Genomic DNA, 24,644 nt, shown 5'->3' with positions numbered 1-24,644 from the left:
CAACTACCCAGAGGCAACCGTAGTTAATAACCTTTGGTCGTGAGTCATTTAAAATGGTTTCTATGTTTCCTTCACATAGTTTGGCGATGCTAACTGTACAATTTTGTTTTGCTTTTTTAGTTTCACATTCTCTCTAAAAATTTCCTCTGTTATAAACATCATTTTTCATGGCTACATAATATTCCACTGCCGGAAAGATAATTAACTTAACAAATACCTTGTTGTAAGGCTGTATTAAAGCGGCATCGAGCGTCTCTATGCATGAAGGTTTGCTGGCATCCTAGATTATATACTTGGGCTAGATTGCTGGAAGTGGCTGGCATTCCTAGGTCAGGAGTGGGCACATTTTTCAAACGTTCTTAATGCACATCGCCAGATCGCCCTTTAGATAGTTTATCCCAGTAATATTCCCGTCACCAGCAGCCTGTCTCATGTCATCCTTACCTGTGTTGAGTATGATTCTGTTTATTCATTAAAGAATGTAGTGAGCTGAGATGTCCTACCCCCACCCTATGTAGGAAGCTCAGGGGATATAAGGGACCCAACCTCGGAGCTAAGAGGCCACTCCCCCTGCTCTCCTGTGCCCCCTGCAGGGGTCCTCAGAGAAGTGGGGGACACGTGCCCCCTCAGATGTTGTGCCTCCCCATGAAGGCCCTTGCTGTGTGATGACACAGAACCACTCAGCTCTGGGGATGGAGCTCCCAGACTAGGAGCTGATGTATCACTCCTCTAGCTGCTTGTCGTCTGGCCTAGAGGTGTCCCCAGTCACTTTCTTCACTTTCTAGTCCTTTCCCAGAATCCTACATCCCCTACGAGGAGCGCACGGAACCCAAGACAGCCCTCTGTGTTTGTGTGACCCTGTGCCTGTTTCATGTGCGTCTTATCAGGTGCTCACACAGCCCCAGAAGGCAAACACTAGTTTCTCTGGTTTACAGGCAGGTGTGTCACTTTCCTGTGGCTGCCATAACAAATCACCACAAACTTGGTGACTCAACACAACAGAAATTTCTTCCCTCGTATTTCTGGAGGCCAGGATTTCGTCAGCAAGGTCACGCTCCCTCCTCAGGCTCCAGGGGAGAATTCTTTGTGCCTCTTCCAGTTTTTGGTGGCTCCTGGTGTTCCACCGCTGGTCACAGCATAAGTCCAACCTCTGCCTCTGTCTTCACGGTGCCTCCTCCCTCTGGGTCTAGGATCGCCCCCTCCTTTCTCTCATGAGGATACCAGTCACTGGATGTAGGACTCACCCTAACTCTAGGATGCTCTTGTCTTGAGATCCTTAATTACATCTGCAAAGACCCTATTCACAAATAAGGTCACATCCTGGGATGGACATAGCTCTTAGGGGGACGCCATTTAACCCACGGCAGTAGGTCACAAAAGCAAAGTCCAAAGAGGCTAAATGACTTACCCAAGGTCATCCAATGAGACAGTAGCAGGGGATGGCATTGGAACCCAGGTCTTTTGCTTACCGTGTATCTTTAATTATGTTTTTTAAAATGTTTTAGACTCTTAAGGTGTGACTGCTTGACTGTGTTAGCTGGTTCATAAGGAAATGCGATTTGGTACATTTTTACCCTAGGATACACTCACTGTTACCCTGTTCGTGTATTATTGTAAATTACATTGAAACTATGTCATTGAACTCCATAGTTTTTTCTCCATGTGGTAAGTGGGGAAATTAAGACCCAGGGTAGCCAGAAAAGTTAATGGGAGAATCCCAATTATCACATAGATGTCTTGATTTACAATCTACATTCTAACCTTTAAAGCATGAGTTGTGGAAGGTGTCAGAATGACTACTCTATGTTAAATTGCACAGAAATTCTTGGTGTCTCCATTACCGTGGAGCTCCCCTTCCCTGGCTCAGGACCCTTCGATGTGTTGGCCGCACACGGCTGTCTGTTCACGGACCCCTGATGAACCACGAGGGCCTGTGAGAACAGATGTGCATACCATCACCACATCTGGGACACCGGCATCTCCTGGCTTGCCAACGTTAGCATTTTCTTCTTTGTTGGTACCTTTCCTTTCTCTTACTTCTGAACTAAAATAGTAAATCCTTTCAAAATGACCTCACCCCGAAATCCAAACCCCAGAGCCACATGGATGAATAGAGGACAACCGCGGTACAACGTCCCAGGTGGGGTGAACGTTAGGTAATCTGAGTCATAAACGGCTGCTGGGCTCTAGGTCCCTTTGCTCTGTCCCATGTCCGTGCATGTGGGGTTCATCTCGAGAGCCACCCTAAAGAACCGAGAAGGACATGTGGGGTCCTCATATTTCCCCACCCTTCCTTAGTGCCCCACTTTCTGTTAGTCGTGATACAGTGCATGTTGACGTAGTGAAATATTCCTGCAGCCACACCCAGTAACCAAGCAAATGTCATTTCTCGGCCTGTGCTTTTATGAACCAACTTGTCATGTAGAGAAAGAAGCCCCTTCCCCCCTCACCACACCACCCCCAGCACCGGGCTCTAGCTCTGTTTGGAGAGGGGGCACAAAGGTGCTCCAGCGGCTGCTTTCATCATGCCTAGGGTCATTTCTTAGTTAGTGTGGACATTATTTTTTAAAAAAATTTTTTTATTGATTTCAGAGAGGAAGGGAGAGGGAGAGAGATAGAAACATAAATGACGACAGAGAATCATTGATCGGCTGCCTCCTGCACACCCTCCACTGGGGATCAAGCCTACAACTCGAGCATGTGCCCTGACCAGGAATCAAACCCTGACCTGCTGGGTCATAGGTTGACGCTCAACCAATGAGCCACACTGGCTGACAGTGTAGATATCATTATTATCATGAGTTCTCACCTAGAAGGGCTTACTTCTTGAATAACCTTGTTTAATTACAAGTTTTGCTCTTGCTACTGGCCTCCCTGGTGGCTGGAAATTTGATCAACAGGCTCTCATCAACTCCAAATCCCTGGGCCGAACCTAATTAATGCAAAACGGAGGCCGTGCCACGGTCTCCTAAATAGCCCGGCTGTGATTAGACACTATCAGCTCAGAGGAACATCCCATCTTCCGCCTGCCACCGCCATGCCTGAGCTTCCGTGCCCCTCCACAGTGGCATACAAAAGGCAGGGCACGTGCCCCCCTCACAGCCCGGCAGCTGCCAGCCTGCCAGCTGTCACAGCGTGCCTTCAGCGGGTGTGTGAAACCCAATAACCTGACCCATTTCTCCTCCGGGGAGAGTGCAACGCAGGATGCCGTGCTGGGAAGCAGGATGCAGGAGGCTCACCGGTGCGAGACTGGCTCTCTGTGCAGACTGTCCGGGTTCTTCCGATCCCCAGAATCGCGGATCTGAAATAAGTGCACCGAGGGCAGTGGCATGATGTTGTGACATTGTTTTCTGCTCGGGTATCATCCCCTTCCTTTCTCTTATTTAATTCTCGCTCCTTTCTCTGCCTATCTCCATCTCATTCCTCCCAGTCCTGACCCTGAGGTTTGGCTCTGGGACCACACTCAATGGGGACTGACCCTAAAGCCCCTGTCAGCATCTCAGATGGTCAGAATCAGCCCATAGACAACATGGGCTGAGCAAGCACGGTGCGGCCCACAAGGAGCGTCTAAGCTAGGCTAGCGAGCAGACCACGAGACTGATAAAGGCAGAATGGGAATAACGCCAGGGGACTGATCTAATTAACCTGGGATCCAAGGATAGACTTCAGAGGGATCCGTGAGCACCCCAGAATTGCTTACATAATTTTATGTATGCAGACATTTTGGGGGTAAGCTCATAGCTGTCATCAGCTTTACCCCAAAAGGTAAAGGGCCTTTTGTACAGCCCGGCTTTCTGAAAGAGTGCTCCTTACAACTTGGATCGTCACTCAAGGCTCCACAAGGCGGGAGGCAGCCCGTGAGGGCAAGGCTTTCCAGGAGGCATCGGGGAAAGACTGTTACACTCAGAACCGGAGACCTGGCGCGACCTCGCCTCTCTCAGCCTCAGTAACACGTAAATCTGGGAAATGGCAATAATCGCAGCTTCCCAGGGTGCATAGAGGACCGTGAGCCTTATTGTTATTGTTTTTCTGGCTCCCTTTGTATCTCCATACCTCTCAGTGCTGTGCTTGACTCATATCATAGTGGACACTAATCAATATTTGATGAATGTGCGAGTTAACTGAAATAACAAACGTGAGAGGGCTTTGCAAACAGCAGAGCGGGGCCTCGGCAAAAGATCTTTGCTTCTCAGTACGCGTATTCTGTGCTTCGCAAACAGCCTGCATTAAGTGTCTTCTCCCCTTGAAACTGACCCTTCCCCCCGTAATGGGACTCAAAGGGCCAGCCCATCTGACGGAGCGTCTCTGGACTGGCCAGCTGAGTGATGGCTGTGCCGACAACACTGGCGAGATACGCAGTTGCCTAAGAGCTCGGAGGTGGCCTCACCCTCCAAGGACTTGGCCTCTCGACCCCAGCCCCTCTGACACGCACGCACCTGCAGCCCTTCTCTCGCTCCAGGGCGGGCAGACTCCCTGAGCTCCTTTGCTGTCCTCGTTGGCACTGGCAGGGGTGGGAGGCACGCCGAGGAAGGGGCATGGCAGGCCTCTGCTGGGACTCCTAGCGCGGAAGCAGGACCACTAATTGCCTCCCCTCTGTGGCTTCTTGGGACGGTACAGACAATCGAGTGCTCCTTTGTGGAACATTGTTTGTATCTCCAACCTCTTACCCACAACTTCCCGTCCATGCCCATGCCAGGAGAGAACGGGTCTTCTCTCCGTGTTCTCTCTCCCGTGTGTTGTCCACCAGACAAAATGACTCATCCACGTTGCCATGACCCTCTGGTGGGAGTGGGAGGGACTTTTAACAGGCGTTGGTTGACGGGACCAGCATCCTCAGAACAAGTGAGGAGAGACAGGTGCTTTCTCGTCCACCAGTTCTCCCCGCAGGCGCAGCTGAGGGAGCAGCGGTAGAAGTTCCGGACCTTCCACGTGGGGACGCGGGGCTTGCCACCCATCACTCTGAGCTTCAGAAACCAGGGTGGTGCCAGCATGACCTCTCAGGGTCATTGTGATCATGAAAATGGATGATGATGCTTCAAGTGGCATAAAGTTGTTCCCACCTGTTATTACTCATGCGTAGTGAGCGCACCAGGACGGACGTGCAGAGCCCTCACCATGTGCGGCACTTCCCCTAATGCAGTCCCCACAACAGCCCTCCCTACAGGATTGGGTTGTTTTGCCGGTTTTATGGGTGAGGAATCGGAGGCTCCGAAGGGTAAAGAACTTGCCCAGAGCCACGCAGCTAATGTGTGTTCGAGCCTGCACTTAAGTCCAGGCCCACTTCCATCTCCACCAGCTCACGATGCTTCTCTCCTGCATGCCGTTGCGTTGTCTCTTAAAATTCTTGCAGACTCCTCTGGCCTTCACCACCTGAACCCACCCTCTCACCGGAACCCTTCGCGCTGGAACTCTTGCTGGAGTTTCTTGTTTGCTTACTGCTTGGGCTTCAGATGTTCTTCTTGGCCCTGCTGTCAGCTTACCTGCCCTGACCTCTAAGCACGGGGCGCACCAACACTGACCGAGCACCTTCCTGGAAGCAGGCACCTGGGCTTGTGAATCAATGGGAAAAGGCCATTCCCTTCCCTTCCCGGGCTCTGGGACGTCTCTGCCCATATGAAAGCCATCGCCTCAGCCCTGACTGTCCCGGGAGGAGGATCGCCCATATTTCATGGTTGATCCCCCCTCTGGAAATCACTAGGCATGATTTCCCAGGCAGACCCTTCAGAGAAACAGCGATGCTTCAGATCTTGAACTTGGCAACTAGGAGTGGGGCGGCGGTAGAGAGCATTGACTCCTGGCAGGAACCTTGCTCAACCTCTTCCCTCCTTGGAGACAAAGAGTTATTAGCTCCACTTCAGAGATGGGAAAAGGAGATAGAGGGACTTGCCTCACTTCGCTTAGTGGGTGGGTCATGGAAGGGAAAACTTATGTCATCAGTCCCTGTGTGTCCTTGGGCACCAGGTACCTCTGGGTGGTTGCTATGCTGGTTGAGCATTGGCTGTGGGCTGGGCATAGGGCAGGCCCTTGGAGGGCTGTCACTCAGAGTACCCCACCGCCTGGCGCCTCACTCCCAGACCCATGTCCTGACCCTACCTGGTGGTCAGAGAAGGTGCTACAGGGCAACTCCTCACTCGGGGGTCCTACCTGAGAAGCTGGTCCCGGGGCACCCACTCCCCAGGTGGGTCTTTCTTGGGGAGATGCATTCAAAGATGCTACCAGCTCCCCCAGCATCAGGCATCTCCCCTACAATTAGGCAAGAGATAAATCAAAGCCCAGTGTGGCTGATGACATTCAGGAGCCAATGGTGACCCCTGCCACACACACAAATCCCAGCGGGCTGGCTGCGGCCTTTGTCTGGGCAGGAGAGCTCGGGACTCTCTGGCCCTCTTTGCTGATGTATGGAGTCACTAACTGTCGGGGTGTTTACGAACAGTTATCACCTCAATGCTGCGGCCATTATCAGAGGCAGGGCCGCCTGCCGGGGCCAGGGCTCGCACCCTCTCTATTACCACCTGTCATTGGCAGGGAGTGTGCGCTGACGCTGCCCAGTCCTGGCTGCCGCGGGGAGATAGTCTCTGACGGCTGATCAAAGAGGAGCAGCAAGGCCTGATAAAGAGTGTGCGTCGCGTGTACTTTTAACTCGGGGAACATTGGCATTTGCATTTTCCCCCCATCTTCCTGGTGCTGGCAGGAACCGAGCCCAATAAATGCCGTGGATTCAGTTACCTAATCGCCGGGGAAATGGCATGTGCTTAAAGCAACAGAGCAGGACTGTAATCTCTTTCCAAGAGAGAGTGGATGAAATAAGCTTTCACAGAAGACTCGCCGTATAATAAAGCAGAATAATTTAAATGGGGACTTTGAAGTGAGCTTGCGTGTAGAAGCTGACCCTGGCCCTTGGCAGAGCACCGTGTACGTTTTGGAATGTGGGAGCAGCTTCAGATTAAGGGGAGATCTTTGCTGAAGGTGCTGTCACCCAACTCTTGCTGGCATCCCCCAAATGGGGCCCCAGGTGTGCTCAGCCTTTGGCGGCTGGGAGGCAATGGCCACGGAGCAGAATGAGTTCCCCAAACATCAGAGATCTCAGTTCTTTTATTTATATTTCTCAATTACAGTTTACATTCAGGAGCATTTTGTATTAGTGTCAGGTACACAGCATAGTGATTAGACAATCATAAACTTTATTTTTATTTATTTATTTATTAGAGGCCCGGTGCATGAAATTCGTGCACGGATAGGGTCGCTATGCCTGGCCGGTGATCAGGGCTGATCTGTGGGGCCCCCGCTGGCACCCGCCTTGGCCAGCCTGGCACTACCCGCTCACTAGCCCTGCCCCCCACCTCCATCGCCGGTCACCTCCCTCTGCAGGGTCACCGGCAGGGGAATGGGGAAGGGGGGCCCATTGGCACCCGCCTTGGCTGGCCTGGGGCCTGAGGGGCGGGGGGGCAGCTCCTGCATTGAGCGTCTGCCCCCTGGTGGTCAGTGCACGTTATAGCGACCGGTCATTCTGCCGGTTCTGCTGTTCAGTCGATTTGCATATTAGGCTTTTATTATATAGGGTATCTTTATTTTAATTTATCATTATTGTTGAAAGTATTACAGATGTCTCCTTTGTTTGTTTTTCCCACTGACCCCCTCCACCCCGCCCCTGCCCCTCCAGGCTTCATCACTCCACTGTCTGTGTCCATGGGCTGTGTGTATATGTGTATAAGTTCCCCAGTTAATCACTCCCCACCACACATCCCACCCTCATCTTCCCTCTGAAATTTGTCCGTCTGTTCCAGGCTTCTATTTCTCTGCATCTATTTTGTTCTCATCATTAGATTCCATATATGAGTAAGATCATGTGATAAAGACAATCATATCCTTTACCCAGTGTTCCCCCTGATATTTCCAGGACCCACCTGGCACTGCATGTAGTTATTACATGGTAATAACAGAGATCTGAGTTCTTGGACCAGGTCGCCCACAAACGTGCTGTTGGATTTGGGGCCATAACTTCTCTGAAGTTCAAATGTAAAATGAGGAGGTGTGGTATGGGATATAGTGGTTTAGAAAGTTTAAGTTTACGGTTTATAACTCCTGTTTTAAATGAATCTTAAGGGAAGCTGTATTGTATCAAACAGAGACAAGTAGAGGTGTTTTGGTTGAACCTGGGAAGGAGGTTCACTGCCCTTGACCTAGTCCCTATGCCTGGCCAATGATCAAGGCCAATCTGTGGGACCCCCTAGTCCCTGAAGCCGTTCCTAGAGACTTCAGAAGGACCCTGTCGCTGCTCAGAAAACAGTTGAAAAACCACTCACCCAGCGACATCATAGAGGTCATTTCCTGGAGGTCTACACTTTGACCAGAGGCATAGCTGCTGCTTTCTGTCCTACACATTCATGGTGTGTGTGTGTGTGTGTGTGTGTGTTTGTGTGTTTGTGTGTGTGTGTTAATTAATTTTGAGAGAGAAGCATTGACTCATTGTTGATGCACTTATTGATGCATTCATTGGTTGGTTCTCGTATGTGCCCTGACTGGGGATCGAACCTGCGACCTTGATGTATCAGGTCGATGCTCTAATCAACCCAGCTACCTGTCCAGGCCCCACATTCGTGGTTTGTAGTGCTCTCTCCTTCGTCTGTCCTGGAGAAGAGCTAACTGGCCCCTGGACAGGGCAGGGAGTTGGTGGTGGGTAGACAAATAGAAGGGGTTCTGCCAGCATGGACTCATGTGCCATGTCCCGTGTGCTGCAGGTACCTTTGACCGGAGCGTGACCCTGCTGGAGGTGTGTGGGAGCTGGCCCGAGGGCTTCGGGCTGCGGCACATGTCCTCCATGGAGCACACCGAGGAGGGCCTGCGGGAGCGGCTCGCCGACGCCATGGCCGAGTCGCCCAGCCGGGACGTGGTGGGATCCGGAACAGGTAACGTGGCGTCACGCTCCTCGCCGGACTTGGTCACAACTGGCACCTGCTGGTGTGGAGCTTCTTTGGCGGGAGAGGGTGTGTGTGTGTTTTAACTGCTTGTTTCTTCAGTTAGCTCTCTGATTGCTGCCCCTGGGGAAGCTTCCGGGCATGGGAAACCCTGTGGAAAGGGGAGTTCCCGGTGGAACGGACCCGTCCTCGGTGGAATAATTCATACAAAAAATTGTCATGAACATAGTATTCTGTAAGTGGCTCCCAGAAGGGCACCTTCTCCAGGGGAAGGGACCACGTTGGCGTCTCGGAGGTTTTCAGCAGCCCTTCGGCACTGAGCGCTTAGGCCGCACCCCTGCTCCTGCCTCGCTGGAGGCTTCCCAGAATGGCAGGTATCGGGGGGCCTGCCACCTCGGGAGGTGGGGGGGGGGGGGGAGCAGGCATGAAGCAGGCAGGGATGGTTTGAGCCCGCCAGGAAGTTTTCTCCTACGCTGCCTTTCGCCCTTGTCTTGCCTCTGAGAGAGCCCAGCAACAGGCCCGGGGTGGCTTCCCGCATCTGTAGAGCAGGCAGAAAACATCCTTAGGTGATGGGTGAGCGCTGCCCCATCAAGCAGGTGTACACATGCACGCACACACACGTGCACGTGCACACACACAGAGAGCACGCACTTAGGAAAGACCTCCATCTCCACACGGTCACAGGACAGCTGCCCTCTTTGTCCAAAGCACCTCCTCATTCTGGGTATCTGTGCGGTTCGTGGCTGCGGTAGCCCCGCCTTTATGCCTGAAAAAGACTGCCCCACAGGCTGCTTCCCAGCTTCCTGAGCTCAGCGGGAACGCATACAGGGTCACGCAGTCCTCCCGCTCCTGCTTTCCTTTACTGTGAACTGCCCCATCCCTGCTCCCCACGCTCCCTGGAGAGAGGATCCCAGAGAGGAGGAACTTACAACCCTGGGGCAGGGACCAGGACCAGCGAGGTGTTGAGGGTCCAAGCACTTGGGCAGGGCTTGAAACGCCTAACGAACGTTATCCCACGGTCTCACTTCCCGGCGGATCCTCCGGGGCATTTGGGTACCGGGGGTCAGCAGTTAAGCTTTTCCCGCTCTTCTTCCCCCTCCCGTTTAGTCCCTGTGTTCCTGCACTAGGAGGAAAGAGACTCTGCACTCATCTCTCTCCCCACAGTGCTAGCATCGTCCTGTATACTGATAGTGCTTGTATACTGATTGGCAAAGGAACAGGATGGAGGCAAGAGAGGGAGAGAAGCAGCTTAGCTAGAGGCAGCAAGTACCTGCTCAGGCCAGGCAGACGGCCAGCCATCTCTGAGGCCCAGCCTCCTTCCACGCCCCTTCGCCCCTAGAAGGGGAGGACGCTGCCACGCCACGTCACGTCTATTCCCTCGCGCAGGTCTAGACACGTGCACAATCTCTGGCTCCCCCCACCAAGAGCTCCCAGCTGTGGCAGCTGCTCATCGTGCCTTGTTCTCGCACCTGGGCCTGCAGGTGAGGGGCAGCTCTGCTATTGCTGGGGCTTTCACCCCATTTTCCTAGAAAGTTGGCCGAAGCCAGGAGCACTTTCCTCCTTCGGAACCTCGCTCGGAGCACAGCCTTTCCCCTGAATCTCTGGGGCCCTGGCTGGCCCCAGTTCACATAAACCAGGGCCTGGTGTCCCCAGGGTCACTCCCGGAGCTGCCCTTCCAGGGGCTGGAGCCGCTGTGGGTCGGCTTCCTCCGAAGCCCCTTGGAGCACCTGAGAGCCAGCCAGCAAGCGGATCGGAGGTGCCTGCACTCGGGGCTGAGACTTCAGCCTGGCGCAGACAGTCAGTAACTGAGCAAAACTGGCAGCAAGCCATCTGCCAGACAGCTGGGGGCCCCGGGGAGACTCTGTGGCCTTAAGCAGGTTCATGAAATTAAAAAAAGAAATGAGAGAGGAAATTAAAACGGAATGACCCAGGGGTCAAAAAAATAGGAGACGCCCTTTTAAGGCAGAGGGACTGCATGTCCCGCCCCCAGCGGCCACGGAGGGGATCCGTCTTGCCTTCTTGGGCCATGGAAGGTGTGCTTTATTTCCCAAACACTCTGCCGCAGCCTGCAAGGCCAGCAAGTAAAGCAGAGAGGACGGAGGTTAGCCTGGTTCCCTCTGCCATTGCTGAGAATCACCTTTCATGGTTTAGAACTGCAGACGAAGCATGGCCGGCGGGGCAGCCCAGCCTGGACGGGGCAGCGAGCACGCCCATGCCCGTCAGCCTGCTGCCCAGAGAGAGCCGGGGAAATACAGTGCCATGTGAGGTGGGAATTTCTGGCAAGTCACCCTTGGCCGTAGCAGCCTCTCTCAGTCTCTCTCTCTCTCCCCCCCCATAACCCTGCTTCTGTGGGGGGCGCATAAGATAGGTGACAGCCAGTGTTTACCTGTCAGGCACCAGGGATGGTGGTTTTAGTGCAGCCACCGGCCTGCTGGCCTCTTACCAAGGTTGCATGGAGCATGCTCTCATGACCCCTGACCCTGCAGCCCAGTACGCCTCGCTCTTCTACAGGTTTAGCTAGTGACTCGCTGGTAGAGGTTTAGCACCCAGCTCTCTGCAGGGAGGCGGGAAAAGCCCTGATTGGTAACATTTGGGGATTGCTGTCATGTAAAAACTCTATGGCCAATTTCAAGCTATCAACATGTCAGTCTTCTAGCAGAATTCCTGAGAAGGTGACATCAGCTTATTGGTTTATTAATTACCCCAGCACCCCGCCGCCGGTGAGCTGTCCCATAGTGCAACTCGGCTCTCCCCCCCCCCCCCCCCCCCAGAACAGCAGAGCCTTTCCAAACCTTACTACGCAGCGTGGTCCACGACCCAGCAGCACCATCTGCACCCAGTTGCTGATCAGAAATGCGGAATCCCAGACCCCACATCGCCCCACTGGATCAGCACCCACATTTAACACGCCCTTGATGCACGTTCAGCTGTGAGAAAGTCCACGTCAAAACACGTCGAACCTCTGAGGCAGTGTTAGCTCTGGCCTCCGTGACGGCTGCTGACCACTGAGTCTAATTAGGTCACATGTGCGACTTGCCAGTCCGGCTCTACAATAACCGGCTGGACTGCTTTCTTGCTAATATCATTACCTCCCCCACCCCACCACCCCTGTTTACGCTTCCCTTGTCCCCATTCAGCAGAATTCCAAATTGAGGTCAAACTCTGCTCTCACTGCGGTTGCTGAGGGAAAATCACAGACTGGTCAGATTGCTGCCCCTGCACATGGGCCTCCCCTGTCCAGTGAGCCTGGCAGTCCGGTACGTCCCTACCGCCCGCTTCTCCTCGTCTCAGGTGGCACGCATCGTTTGCAGCAGAAACCAGTGCCTAGAACAGGGTCCAGCACTTCATGGGTCTGCAGTCACTGCTGAAGGAATGAATTCTCCATTCAGCCTAAGACCCGTGGTTGGCAAACTGCGGCTCACGAGCCACATGCAGCTCTTTGGCCCCTTGAGTGTGGCTCTTCCTAAGCCTTAGGAGTACCCTAATGAAGTTAATAACAATGTACCTACCTATATAGTTTAAGTTTAAAAATTTTGGCTATCAAAAGAAATTTCAAAAAAAAAAAAAGAAAAAGAAATTTCAATCACTGTGCTGTTGATATTTGGCTCTGTTGACTGAGTTTGCCGACCACTGGCCTAGACGTTAGCCATCCCGTGGCGGCCCCTGCTTGCTGCTGGGGCACCCAGTCTATTTTCATCCTCTTATTGACTCCCCAGGTCTCTGGTCCTCTAAGAGCTTATATATTCTTTTTAACTTTTTTTTTTTTCATAGAATTGCTAGTTATATAGTAGGACTTAATGTGCTGTTTATTTAGTGGGGTACATAGCTCAGTCCATCCCCTTGAAATCAGTCTCTTTCCTTCTTCATGGACACTATTTCGAACACTCCTCTCTCAGATCTCTTCCCCACCATCGTGTCTCTCACTCTCAGAAAATGGCTCAGTGGTGGTCGGCATTGAAGAAACCTCTTGAGTTCCTGCAGTCAGACCCTAAATGTCCCTGCAACAGCTTTCCTCTCTCCTCCTGTTTCTGCCCCGAGATCACCCAACTGCCACAGCCACTCGCTGGTTTACCTCAACGCTGTCAACCAAGTCCCTGCAGCCCAGCACCGGCCCTGTGCACACGCCCTGTGACCTTGATCTTGCTTTCCCACGCTCTCCTGGCTTGATGACTGCCTCGGGCCACTTCTCAATTCCTGCCCTGGGTTTTCCTCATCTTCGGCCTCAGTGTATTTCTCGAGGCCTCTCTTGGCCTCTTTCTTTTCCCTCCATCAGTACAGAGCATCTCCACTGCTACTGTGGCTGCTAATGCCATCTTACAAACTGATCACTTCCAAGTAAGCTCCCAGTTGGCTCTCTCTCCTGGTCGCCAGTACCATCTAGACCAGCGGTTCTCAACCCGTGGGTCGCAACCCCTTTGGGGGTCAAACGACCCTTTCACAGGGGTCGCCTAAGACCATCGGAAAACACATATATAATTACATATTTTTTGTGATTAATCACTATGCTTTAATTATGTTCAATTTGTAACAATGAAATTGGGGGTCACCACAACATGAGGAACTGTATTAAAGGGTCACGGCATTAGGAAGGTTGAGAACCACTGATCTAAACAGTCACCCTCTGACATCTCTGCATCCACAGCTTGAACTGCTCTCCCCTGCCCTGTCCTTCTCCCGGGCTCACCCACCTCATTGTGTACAAAGCCTTCGCGACCAGCCGCTGCCCTCTCTCCGACCAAGCCGAGCTCCCCGAGGGTCTCCGAGCACACGTGTCCTCCCCACCTGCCTGGCCTCTGCACATACCTCTCCCTGGGCCTGGAATGCCGGCTCCCGCAGCCCCCTCCTCTCCCTCTCACCCCCTCAAAATAGCTTGACTAATTCCTGCTTAGCAGACATTCCTTTCAAAATTGCCTTTTGTAGAAAAGTAGAATTTTTTAAATAAGCAAAACATTGACTTTTTCCAATTGTTTTGTGTCTAGGTAAAGATATAACCGAATATCCCAAAAAATTTTAATAAACACCTGGATACATATCCAGTACATTTTCTCTTTAGATGTTAACTCTTTCCATCGCTATTTAGCTACACCTTGCCTTTGCCTTCTGCTCTCTCTGCCGCCCGACAGCAAGGGCCCCACACCTCACACACAGGGCCCTGGCCAGCCGTTTAAAGTGTTCCCGGGTGTCTGTGTTGCAGGCCGCCTCCTTTTGCTGCTGTTGACTTAGGAGCTCACTAAGTCAGTTCTCAAGGTCAAGGAGGACTGTCTCTCCCCTGTGGCTGTGGCTTCCTGCAGTCCTGGGAACCCTGCTCACTCTCCTTTAGGCTTCGTCTTTTCTGTCTGCCGTCTCTTTAACACACTCTCTTCTAACCCAGAGGCAGTTAGTTCCTCGTGGGGATCACACTGTGGGCTCAACCTTTGCCTCCTACCTGCTGTCATAAATACATTTATTTCCTTACCCAGATGTAGAAAACTTTCACAAGACAATGTTATAAGCAATGCATTCTGGTACTTTCTATTTTATTTCATTTTATTGAGATGTCACAAACAGCTAACTTGATTTCACAATACGGGTACATTGATGAATCACTATCTACAGTTGGGAAACCAGTACTCGAGTTTGTTCTGCTAAATCCTCTGAGTTTCCCTCTATGGGCATTAGTTCCTCAGCAGAAAAGTCTGTGAGGTTCTTTTCGACTAAAGCTCTTCCAAAGTTTTGTCAGAAAAGTCTTTTACTTACTGAGAGGGTGTGAATTTTTTCCTCCTTAACAGTAAAAGCACGTTTTGAACATTATACGCAGTTGTTTAAGTGGTCAAGATTTCAATAAGTTGGTTAACAAATATCTGTTGATTGCCTATGTTCTGCAAAAGATAAGCTAAAAGCACGGGGTGTGTGTGTGTGTGTGTGTGTGTGTGTGTGTGTGTGTGTGTGTAGGAATTCCAGACTGTAGGAATTAAGTTCTCAACAAACGTTAGCTAGCGTTAACGGGGTTGACCAGATGCGCACGAGGTGTGTGGGCCCCTATCCCACCTCTGGACTAGCTCCTCTGATGGGCTGTGGAGCGCCTGCTTGCGCCGGCTGAGGGCCGGGACAGTTTCCTGCCAGGACACTTCCAGGGGGGCTTATCATCACCCCTTCCCATCGCAAGGTGCCACAGGACCAGGCGGCAACAATGGCAGGCATCAGGGCAGTGAATTAATTCTCTTATCTTGTACACACCCCTCCTCTCAGGCAAACACTGTCGTCCAAGCAACTTAGCCAGTCACTTAGGTCCCTGTCTCCGCTTCACCTATCGGCCCTGGAATTCTCCTTCTGCGGGGCCTTCACAGGGAACTGTCCGTGTCCCCTCTCAGTGAGCTCCTCGTGGGCCCACACATCTGTCTGTGGCTGCGGCAGGCAGGCCGACTCCCTCCGCACCGCACCGGGGTGGACGTCTCAGGAAAGTAAGACTTGGCTCCCAACCTCAAAGAGGCTAAGTGCTGAGCTGTGTTTCGGCTCCTCCTGCTCCTCTCGCCACTGCCCTCGCCACTGACTGAGCCGGGCCAAGCAGAAAGCCATTGGCCCCCTGCCCACAGCCCATGCTCCTTCCAGGACTTGGCGGCAAAAACTCGCTGGTAACAGACGCCACAGTGGCTGGGGGTGGAGAGGAGAGCGTGAGCCCCAGAGGAACATGAGCACCAGACGCAGAGCCCAGTGTCCCCTCCCGCTCCCCCCACCCCCCACCCCACCCACGGGCCACAGCACCCCGCTCGCTCGGAGCGGAAGGGAGCAGCTGCTCCTGGAGGTGGTGGGTGGCATTGTTGGTGTTGCTATTTGTGTCTCAGTTCAGTGTCCGACTGCCTGTCCCAGCTACTCTCACGGGTAGGAAAGGCCAGATTGGAGAGTCCACGCGACTCCCAGCCCCCGGCTCCTGCCACTGAGAAGAAGGTCTTGTTCTGTGTCCTTTCCCGTGGGGCTAGAAGTCCCCACCAGGAAGGGGAATCCTGTGACCTTGGGAGGCTCCTTTCCCTTCCTCGGTTCACTTTATGCTCTAGCTCCATGGGCCAGGGAAACCAGCACATCTGGTAAATGTTTACCGATTGCACCTGCGATGTCCCGGCCCCTGTACAACTGTGCGTAGCACTTTGTCCGTGTCACCCCCTCTACTTCTCTCAGCTGGAGAACAATGGCCACCTCCCCCCACGTGGCTTCTGTGCTTTGCTCCACACTGGCCACATCCACGTCCCCTGATCAGATAGATCATCACTGCTGGGGAGACACTCCTGTCTCCAGTTCACAAAAAGACACAGTGAAAGATTGGCAGTAAGATCCTCACTACCAGCTACTGGATTAAACTGAGAAATCCAGGAAGAGTTTCTAGTTCTTAAATCCCATCAGTCTCACCTGGGCAGAAGGGCACAGTAGTCATGTCCACCCTTTATTCAAAATAGGAGGGGGTCCCCAGGAGGGAGGGGGTGCTCACTCGTAGGGCCCCCCTGACCATTTCCCTGCTCACAGGTGCCCAGGCACACATATTGCAGCCCAGGCTCCTTTCAAATCCCTCACAGGCCGTCCTCGCCCACCCGACCTCCCACTTCCCCGTCCACAAGAACCCTTACTCACATTTCCCCACCACCACCTTCACGCAGACATCCTCACCTGTCAGCGTGGCCCCATCACCCCAGCGCCCGCCCTGCTCACCTGGCTCTGCTGAAGTGCCTGCTCCCGCCCCCTCTGCTCAGTCACCTGCTTAGACCAAGCTCAAACCTCAGCAGCTATGGGAAGCTTTCTCTGGCCATGCAGCCACATGCTCTCTCGGTCTTCGCTGAGCTTCTGCACCACCTCCTGTGGACACTTAGCCCCGGGCAATAGCAGTGTCTCTCTCTCTCTCTCTCTCTCTCTCTCTCTCTCTCTCTCTCTCTCTCTCTCTCTCTCTCCCTCTCCCTCTCTCATTCTCCTCTGCACATCTTGTAGTTGCCCAAAGTCTACTTTGAACTCTTTAACCAAAACATGCTGCTTTCTGTCCACAAGGAGCATGTGCCCCTGTGACTTCATTGGTGCCTTCAGAGTCCCCTTTCCAGGGGTTGCCCCAACCCAGAAGCAGGGATTCCTGTAGAAAATGTCTAGGCCTGGACACAAGGGTGGGGAGGGCCGGTGGGACCCCGAGATAAGGGCCCTCCTCCGGAGACATTAAGGCAGGTAAATGGTTAACAAAGGGAGGATTTCTCTCTGATCTCCTCCTCTGCCAGGGAATTCACCTTTACCCACTGACCTTTCTGTGAGGGTGAGATCTGAACAAAGTTGCGCACAGTCATGGATGGGTAAATACCCATCATTCATGTGTGCCCCTGCCTCTGCCCCCTGTCTCCTCAGAGACGGTCTGAGGTATGTGGACCACCCCCTAGATTGGATGGCTGGTAGCAGAGGAAAGACACACATATGCACAGAAAATGAAAGTTGGGCACGACCCTCTGACCCCTTAGGAATCCAGGGCCTCAGCTTTAAAGCAAGGAGAACGGTGCACAGAGGAGGCCAAGCCATGCCAGTCCGGTCGAATCGAACAGGAGGCATTTCCGAGCATGCATAGCAGATCTTGGGCGATGTCTTCCCGTCCACTCTCTTTCTATCCCAGCCCTGCCCCAGGGACCTGCAGGCCCCTGCAGTAGACATCTATACATTTACTGGCAGAGTCCCCCGGCCCCAGGCTTCTCCCACCTCCCGTGACCCCCCCACATCTGTTTTATTTTGTGTAGCTCGATAGCTTGCGATTCCACCCCTCCGAGGGCTTAATCGAGTTTGGGGAGAACCGACATCCAGTTGCTTCATTTGTTTGGGATGACTTTTTCCATTCCGGGCCCCTGTGCTCACGTGACTGGCACGGCCCATCCTCTCTGGCCTCCCAGGGCCGGAGTCACATCTCCACTTGGATGGGTGTGGCTGGCACAGGCCTGGGGCAGTGGGGGAAGCTAAGCCTACCAGCGCCCCCGCCTCCATCTGGGCAGGGGCTGGCACTCGGAAGGCGTGGAGAGTCTTTGGTTTCATACTTTATTCATCCCATGAGCCACTAGGAGCTGAGCTGCCTAGGAGCGTACGGTTCGCGCATTTGAGCGCATCTCCATGAGCCTCCTCTCAGCAGCCCAGCCACTCAGCCCCTCTGAACTTCAGGCCTGGCTTCTACACCCAAGAGGGGGGAGAAAACCTGAGGGGCTGCCCAAATGCTGGCTCTGCCTCCACACCCTCGCTGCTCCCCGCGCTGTGCGGCAGGCGGGACTGTGGGCACGCGGGAGGCAGGCGTGGGAGGAGGAGGGGAATGAGGGAGGGATGACAGCAGTTGAACCCGGTGAGAATGTGTGGACCCCTCCATGCGCTGTGCCTTGGGACAGACCACGAACACCCCCTGCCAAGCTCTCAGTGGTCAAACCAGATTCTGATGCCCCCCCCCCCACCACCACCACCACCACCTTCGGTCTTGGCGCTTGCTGCTCTCTTAAAGGTCCGATATTTAAAGAAATATTTTATTTCCAATACAGACACAGCCCTTGATGTAGCAGTAAAAACCAGCACCCCTGAGAGGCACATGGCTGTGAAGTGTGTTGGTATGTAACTTCCTGTCTTTGCCCACGTGCAAGCCTTCGTCCCACTGCTCCTTCTGTCCCTGGAGAGGTGCCTCCCCGACCCCGGTGCTCAGGCGTCAGGAGGCCTTGGCGTGAGGGCGAGAGGTCAGCTCAGGCAGGAGACACCGTCCGGCGATGGGGCTGACGGGCGTGGGGTGGGAAGCGTCGCTGGGCCTCACCCAACAAGAGTTGCTTTGAGGATCTCGCTCCCCACCCCCCACTTTGGAGATGGAAGTCAAATTTTTGGATTCTGCTGTGCAGAGCAGAGAGGTCACTGGGCTCTAATGCATTTACCATTGACTGCCCCTCTTGTAGTGCGTCTATTAGTGAGTAATTTGATTTGTACCTATTCATTTGCAGTCCCTGCAGGAGCCTGGAGCTGGCCCCTCGTATAATTGGTGCTGTCTCTATTTTTACATCATTAGATTAGCCCCGACTCCTGGCCACTTGTTGTCTGCGCTTGTCTGTCCATTTATACAACCTAATGTAACACAAAATTCATTACTGATCACATTACTTTCAACTCTGAAGCCAGCCTTGTGATAAACATTTGGTTAACCCCTTCCTGCCCGCGGGAGGGCTGCGGAGCAAATGCACTTCCACTCGGCAGGCGAATCAATATCTTAATACACCAAAGTGGAATTGCATTTCTAGATTTGTTATTCCTCCTGGAGGAGCAAATGGAAGGGCGCTCGGAGCGAGTGGAGCTGAATAATGAATAGGGCCCCGGCACCGGCAGCCAGTCTGCCCAGGAGCACAAAGGCTCCGCCGGCATCCGCCCGCGAGCTCATCGGGCCGGCGGCACCACGGCCATTACCTGGGGCCTGTGCTTCTCTGCCCAACACAGAACGTGGGTTCGAGGGCACAGGCTGGGACCCCAACGTGGGCAACAGAGACCTTCCCCCCTCAAACTGCCTCCCCACCACCACCACACCATTCTCTTTGCTAGACTTGGCCTAGGATGACTGGACCAGGAACTGGGTTTGTTTCCTTAAAACCTGCTTTACTGGTATGAAGGTACCACACACGTGGGCCTGGCACTAATGCCACCATAAATCAAATCCACAACTAAGCTAGCGTCTGCCCTTTGGAACCAAAGCACCAAGTGCTTTCTGTGGAGAGGAGGATCGGCGATGTCAGAGCTGGTGGGTTCACACCTACCGTGTGTGTGCCTGCTCTCCGCCCTGGCTCTGTGGGAGGGAGGCCCTGGAGCTGGCCTGGCTTCTTAAAGGGACCCCCGCAGAGCTCTGTTGAGGCTAGAAGATTCTCCCCTACCCCCACCCTGGCCATCCCTCCCCAGCCCCCATTTGTCTCTGGGTAGCATCCACACCCACTCTAAGTCATTAACTCTCAGGACAGTTTGTTTCCAAAGGAAAAATATCCCGACTTATTAAGAAACTCTCATAAAGCCTGTACTACAGTAATTAGAAAAGTAGGCGTAGAGGAAGTAGAATGGAACCCATTACTATGAAAGTCATAAATCCTGGAGTAAAAAGAAGCCGTAAACAAGATACTCAGCCGGGAGTGGGAGCTGGAAAGAGCAGCCCGTCTAGGGGCCGTTCTGTTGAGTGGGGCTCTGGCCGCCTCCTGCTGGGACTGCCCCATGGTCCCTGCTGCCCGGTCCCTGGTTCAGAGCCCAACAGGGGTGGAGGGGGCGGGGGGGGCTGCAAGGTGAGATGGCAGAGGTTGGGGGGTGGGCTCGCCCCGCCCTGACTGTGGGAAGCTGCATTTCTCAGGAGGGGCTTCAGAGACTCCAGAATTAGAACCACGTGCTTCCTATTGTGAGGAAGGACAACAGGGCATCTTGGCGGGGTGTGCTCGGTGCCCCATCCAGGCAGTGGGAGGAGGACACTGGGGTGTCACCAAGGGGAGCCCGTGCACGAACTTGCTCCGTGCTGAGCCTGCAGTGGTGGCCTCAGCTGTCAATCCTCTCAGGTGGGTCAGTGGGACAGTGGGACTGCATCTCCCCTGGGCCCCAGCCATCAGCTCTAGAAAACAGAGCAGAGTGCGGCCGTGGCCTTTGCCGAGGAGGACAGACGGGTGACAGGGAGGCTGGTGGAATGAGAGGCTTTGATTTCTTAACCTTGATGGAAAGTGGGGAAAGCCACATCTTACCAAACTCTTCCGCTGCGTCGCAGAGAATGTAATTACGTTCGGACATTCGAATGAGAACCAGATGTGCGCTGGCCCGTGGGGCGCAGCGTCTCCTGCGGTCTGCAGGCCCCTGTGCCTGTCTCGCAGCCTCGCAGCCCTCAGGCAGCTCGGCAAGACCCACCTGGGAGCTGGGTGGGGTCGTCGGAGCTTCGAGGCTGGACTTGGGAAATGGGAGGGGCAGGGCCAGCTGCCAGACACCTGGTTCCACGGGACAGTTTCCAAGCCCTGTCTCTTCTTAGCCATGCTGAGTGGGCATGTTGGTGGGGCCTCGCCGGCACCCACCCCACCCACATGCAGACACACACACAGAAGTCATGCCGCAGCACCTGGCCGGGCATTTTCTCTCACCAAACACAGTGCCAGGCTGCCCAGCTTTGCATCTGCCTCAGAGGGGCATGTGGTGCCAAGGACCTGGAGCTGGGAAGGGCATTCAGGCCTCCTGGGTGGGGGGCACTCCCCTGGGGGCCTCAGCTGCCGACACACCAGAGATGGCAAAGCTCACCTTGTAACCGGGACGCCCCGACCACCAGAGTGGTCTCTACACGTGTGCCCTGCGTGTTCTGCTTCTTAAAGCCCCTTCACATCTTCTTCTCCCCAGAGCCCCACACGCCAGGCTGCCCCCGCCCCCTCCCGCCTGACCAATGAGGAAGCAGATGAGAAGTGAAGTGACAGGCCCAGGTCATTCAGCACCGCTGTCTGCGCCCAACGGGGGCTCCAGTGAATCCCCTGCCTCCCGCCAAGGCCCTTCCCCTTCTGGCTGCTCCTGCATCCATCTCAGCGGTTCTCAACCTGTGGGTCGTGACCCCTTTGGCGGTCGAACGACCTTTTCACAGGGGTCGCCTAAGACCATCCTGCATCTCAGATATTTACATTACGATTCATAACAGTAGCAACATTACAGTGATGAAGTAGCAACGAAAATAATTCTATGGTTGGGTCACAGCATGAGGAACTGTATTTAAAGGGCCAGAAGGTTGAGAACCACTGATCTGGCTGATCTTAAGCATGGCTTCAGCCAGACTTATCAAATGCCTCAAACCCAGGGAAACGCCAGCCAGGCCTGTGCAGCCTCTGCTCTCCCGCACGTAATGTGCTGTGACAGGGCGCACTCTGTCTTGGTCAGGACACGGAGTCATCCTGAGAGAGGGGCCCCGGGAGGTCACTGCACAGGCTGCTGGTCCCGGCTGTCCGGTGGGTGATCCTGTCCCTTCTCCTCTGAAGCCAGGGCTGGGAGGACCTGAGTAACCTGGGTCTCCTGGGAGTGGGGGTGGCGGCATTTCTGTGCGAGTCTTTCCCTGCCGGGGACGGGTGTCACTTCGTAGCTGTTGTAGGAGGGACCTGGGAAACGCCTTCAGCTCCTAACGAGGCCAGTGTCCCCTCCCACTGATGCCCTACCTGTGGGCATTGCCTATCAGTTGGTCAAAGGCTATGCAGGAATTGAGCTGGACTGTGAGTTGCTCTGCTCCTACCCCCAACACACACACACACACACACACACACACACATACACACACACACACAGCCAGGTCCAGTGGAAGACAGGTGGGGGCCAGGGCAGGCCATGTGGTCTTGGCTTCATTCTGTGACGTTCTGGGTCCCCGTGCCTGTGGGGGTCAGGAACAAGAGCTGGGCAAGGAGGAAAGAAAGCATGTTTGTGGGAGCCCTGTGGGTCGAAAGAGGCTCCGGCCGGCAGGAAGGGGCGTGCCCACAGCACTGAGGCCAGGCTGCGTGCGGGGAGAAGCGGGTGGCGTCGGCCGGCCTGGGCTCTGTGCTTAGACAGAGGTGTTAAGCCCAGAGATAACCAGGCCAGAGTGGCCCTGCTTCTCATCTACTCCCAGGTCCCACCAGCCCCACAGGGGATCCCTGTTATCTGAATGTGGAGGAGCCTCTTCATCCTCAGCCCCTCAGCTGCGGGAAGCTGCCCTCCTACATCCCCCAAGCCTGCCTGGGAAGCGGGCAGGAGCCCTGCTGCAGGGACAGGAGGTCCTTGGAGGACCAGCCCCCATCCTCTGAGCCCTCCGTGCAGCTGGAGGTGACCCTGCAGGGGGAGCGTAGAGAGGGGTGGGGTGGGGTGTCTGAGAGAAGAAGAGCAAGGCCTCCCCACAGGCTGTCTCCTTTAACTGCTGCCCTTTTAACCTCCTGAAAAGGGCCCTGGGGCTGAGGTTGGCTCCCACCCAGAGTGTGGTCTCTGACAGGGCTGTCAGCGTTTCTAGAAGCATTCTCAGCCAACTCCTTCTGTCTCCCTGCACCCACCTCTGCCTCCCTCAGCCACACTGAGGAGGGAGTGGCAGTCCCCAGGCCAGGACTGTGTCCACCTCCTAGTTGGCCCCTGGGCCATCTTTCCGGGGTAGGCACCAGGAAGCTGCCTGTTTTGCTGAGCCCGGCAGGATGCATTCCAGCCCAGCCGCCATGGCTTCTCTCCGCAGCCCCCGTTTGCACAGCGGGTCCCAGGCCCTGTTGGCAGGCCCCTTGCAAACCAGTCCTTGCTTGGGGCAGACCCCATCTGGATCCATTTGCTGAGCTTGCAGCAGTCCTGTGATCCCCTGGTCTCCTTTCCATAGAGCCCAGCCAGGGAAGATGCTGAAAATCCCTAACCTCCCCACCCTCACCCCACCCCACTCCCTGGCCAAGAAGCCTCACAGCAGAAGGGGATTGGAACTGTTTCTGTGTGCAAACCTTCCCTGAGCCAGACACTGGGGAACATGGAGCAGTTCAGCTGGCTGCTCTGGGCCCCGGGGACACCCGCTCCCCTGGGCTACCACTGAGCCCGGCCCAAGCCAGGGGTTTAACCACAGACTCTGCCGACGGGGGAAGACTAGGAGGTGGACGCAGGAGGGAAAAATCGATGCACGTCAACAGGGTTGGAAATTTATTTTCCAGCTTGGAACAGGGTGTTTACAAAAAGGCAAGGAGGGAAACAGAAAGCTATAAACACATATCTGCCATCTTCCTCCGCGGGCCATTTCTTGATTAAAAGGAATCTTTCGCAAGGTCCAGTGGAGGGCAGGTTGGTGGGGGGCTGGATGGCAGAGACACCTGCTGGGGAAGAAGGGGGAGCGGGACCCTGGGGTCTCCTGGGTCACCGCAATCACTGGTACAATTGCAACAGGCCTAGAACTCACGTTTGCTGGCTGGAAGCTGTGCTTTGGGGTGCGGTCTGCATGCGTTATTTCATTTGCGTCTTACCGCCGCTCGAGAAAACAGACCTGCGTGTCCTCACGTGCGGGAAACTGAGGCACAGAGATGTGGAGGGACCTGCTGCAGGTCTCCCGGGTGGCAGGGGCTGAGCTTGTGCTTTTATCCCCTTTGCTAAACTGCCTCCCTAACCCGGGCCGCCCCCACCCTCCCCCCTTCTCAGGCCCTTGGAGAGGCAGCATTCTCCCTTCGCGCTGCCGAAAGTGGGCAGGCTGTGGGTGCAGGGTAAGGCTGGCCCCGACGTCTAACCCGACTCCCGCCAGGCCACTTGGGTGGTTAGCTGGGGACAGGGGTGTGTGGCTGCCGCCAGGGCCCAATAAAAGTGCTCTGCTAATCCCGTTAATGAGCAACACGGGGAGGCTCTAGTGCACAGAGCAGGCTGGCTGGGGCCGCGGAGCACACCAGAGGGAAGCGCCAGGGCGGCCTGGGCTGAGCCGGGCGTCCCAGGGACCCTCTTCCCGAACACACACACAGCATTGCCCTCACGGACCCCGCCAGGTCCCAGAAACAGGCCTCCACCATGCCCCTGACCACCAGAAGCCAGAGGGGCTGACCTCAGGGTCTCTGGCCATCTGTCCCCACTGCCCTCTGGCCTGGAGGTCAAGCCCGAAGTCCGAATTCACTTCTGAGCCTCCCCGGGGGTGTCCTGCCCACTGGGGCACCCAGCTCTCTGCCAGGCTCAGTAGCCCCTGTATCCCAGCGTTCCGCCCCCTCCCAGGGAACTGGGGAACCGAGATGTTGGTGCTTATGAGGTGACTGACTCATGAAGAGGCCTCCATCAGTCTGTCCC

The 24,644-nt window shown here is 54.7% G+C and overlaps 1 protein-coding gene and 1 long non-coding RNA gene across 15 annotated transcripts in view; one reads left to right on the top strand and one right to left on the bottom strand.

Moving 5' to 3' along the window:
- BCAS3 (BCAS3 microtubule associated cell migration factor) overlaps nt 1-24,644 on the top strand; it is a 473,254-nt gene that overhangs the window by 443,154 nt on the left and 5,456 nt on the right. For 10 of the 12 annotated variants that reach the window (XM_036340232.1, XM_036340231.1, XM_036340235.1 and 7 more), the window contains 2 exons: nt 8,739-8,906; nt 18,422-18,487. In XM_036340232.1, coding sequence (XP_036196125.1) covers nt 8,739-8,906; nt 18,422-18,487 — 234 coding nt within the window. The remainder of the gene's footprint in view (nt 1-8,738; nt 8,907-18,421; nt 18,488-24,644) is intronic. The other 2 variants (XM_036340238.1, XM_036340237.1) reach the window with 1 other exon arrangement.
- Nucleotides 8,900-24,644, bottom strand: part of LOC118671660 — a 28,520-nt gene continuing 12,775 nt past the window's right edge. For 2 of the 3 annotated variants that reach the window (XR_004972806.1, XR_004972804.1), the window contains exon 3: nt 23,473-23,695. This is a non-coding gene — a long non-coding RNA (uncharacterized LOC118671660). Of the gene's footprint in view, nt 9,454-23,472; nt 23,696-24,644 lie in introns of those variants that run through there. The other variant, XR_004972805.1, reaches the window with a different exon arrangement.

The sequence above is a fragment of the Myotis myotis genome, unplaced genomic scaffold (genome assembly GCF_014108235.1).
Source record: "Myotis myotis isolate mMyoMyo1 unplaced genomic scaffold, mMyoMyo1.p scaffold_m19_p_17, whole genome shotgun sequence".
Lineage (NCBI taxonomy): Eukaryota > Metazoa > Chordata > Mammalia > Chiroptera > Vespertilionidae > Myotis > Myotis myotis.
The sequence above is the reverse complement of the archived record's forward strand: the minus strand, read 5'-3'. Positions and strand labels throughout refer to the sequence as shown.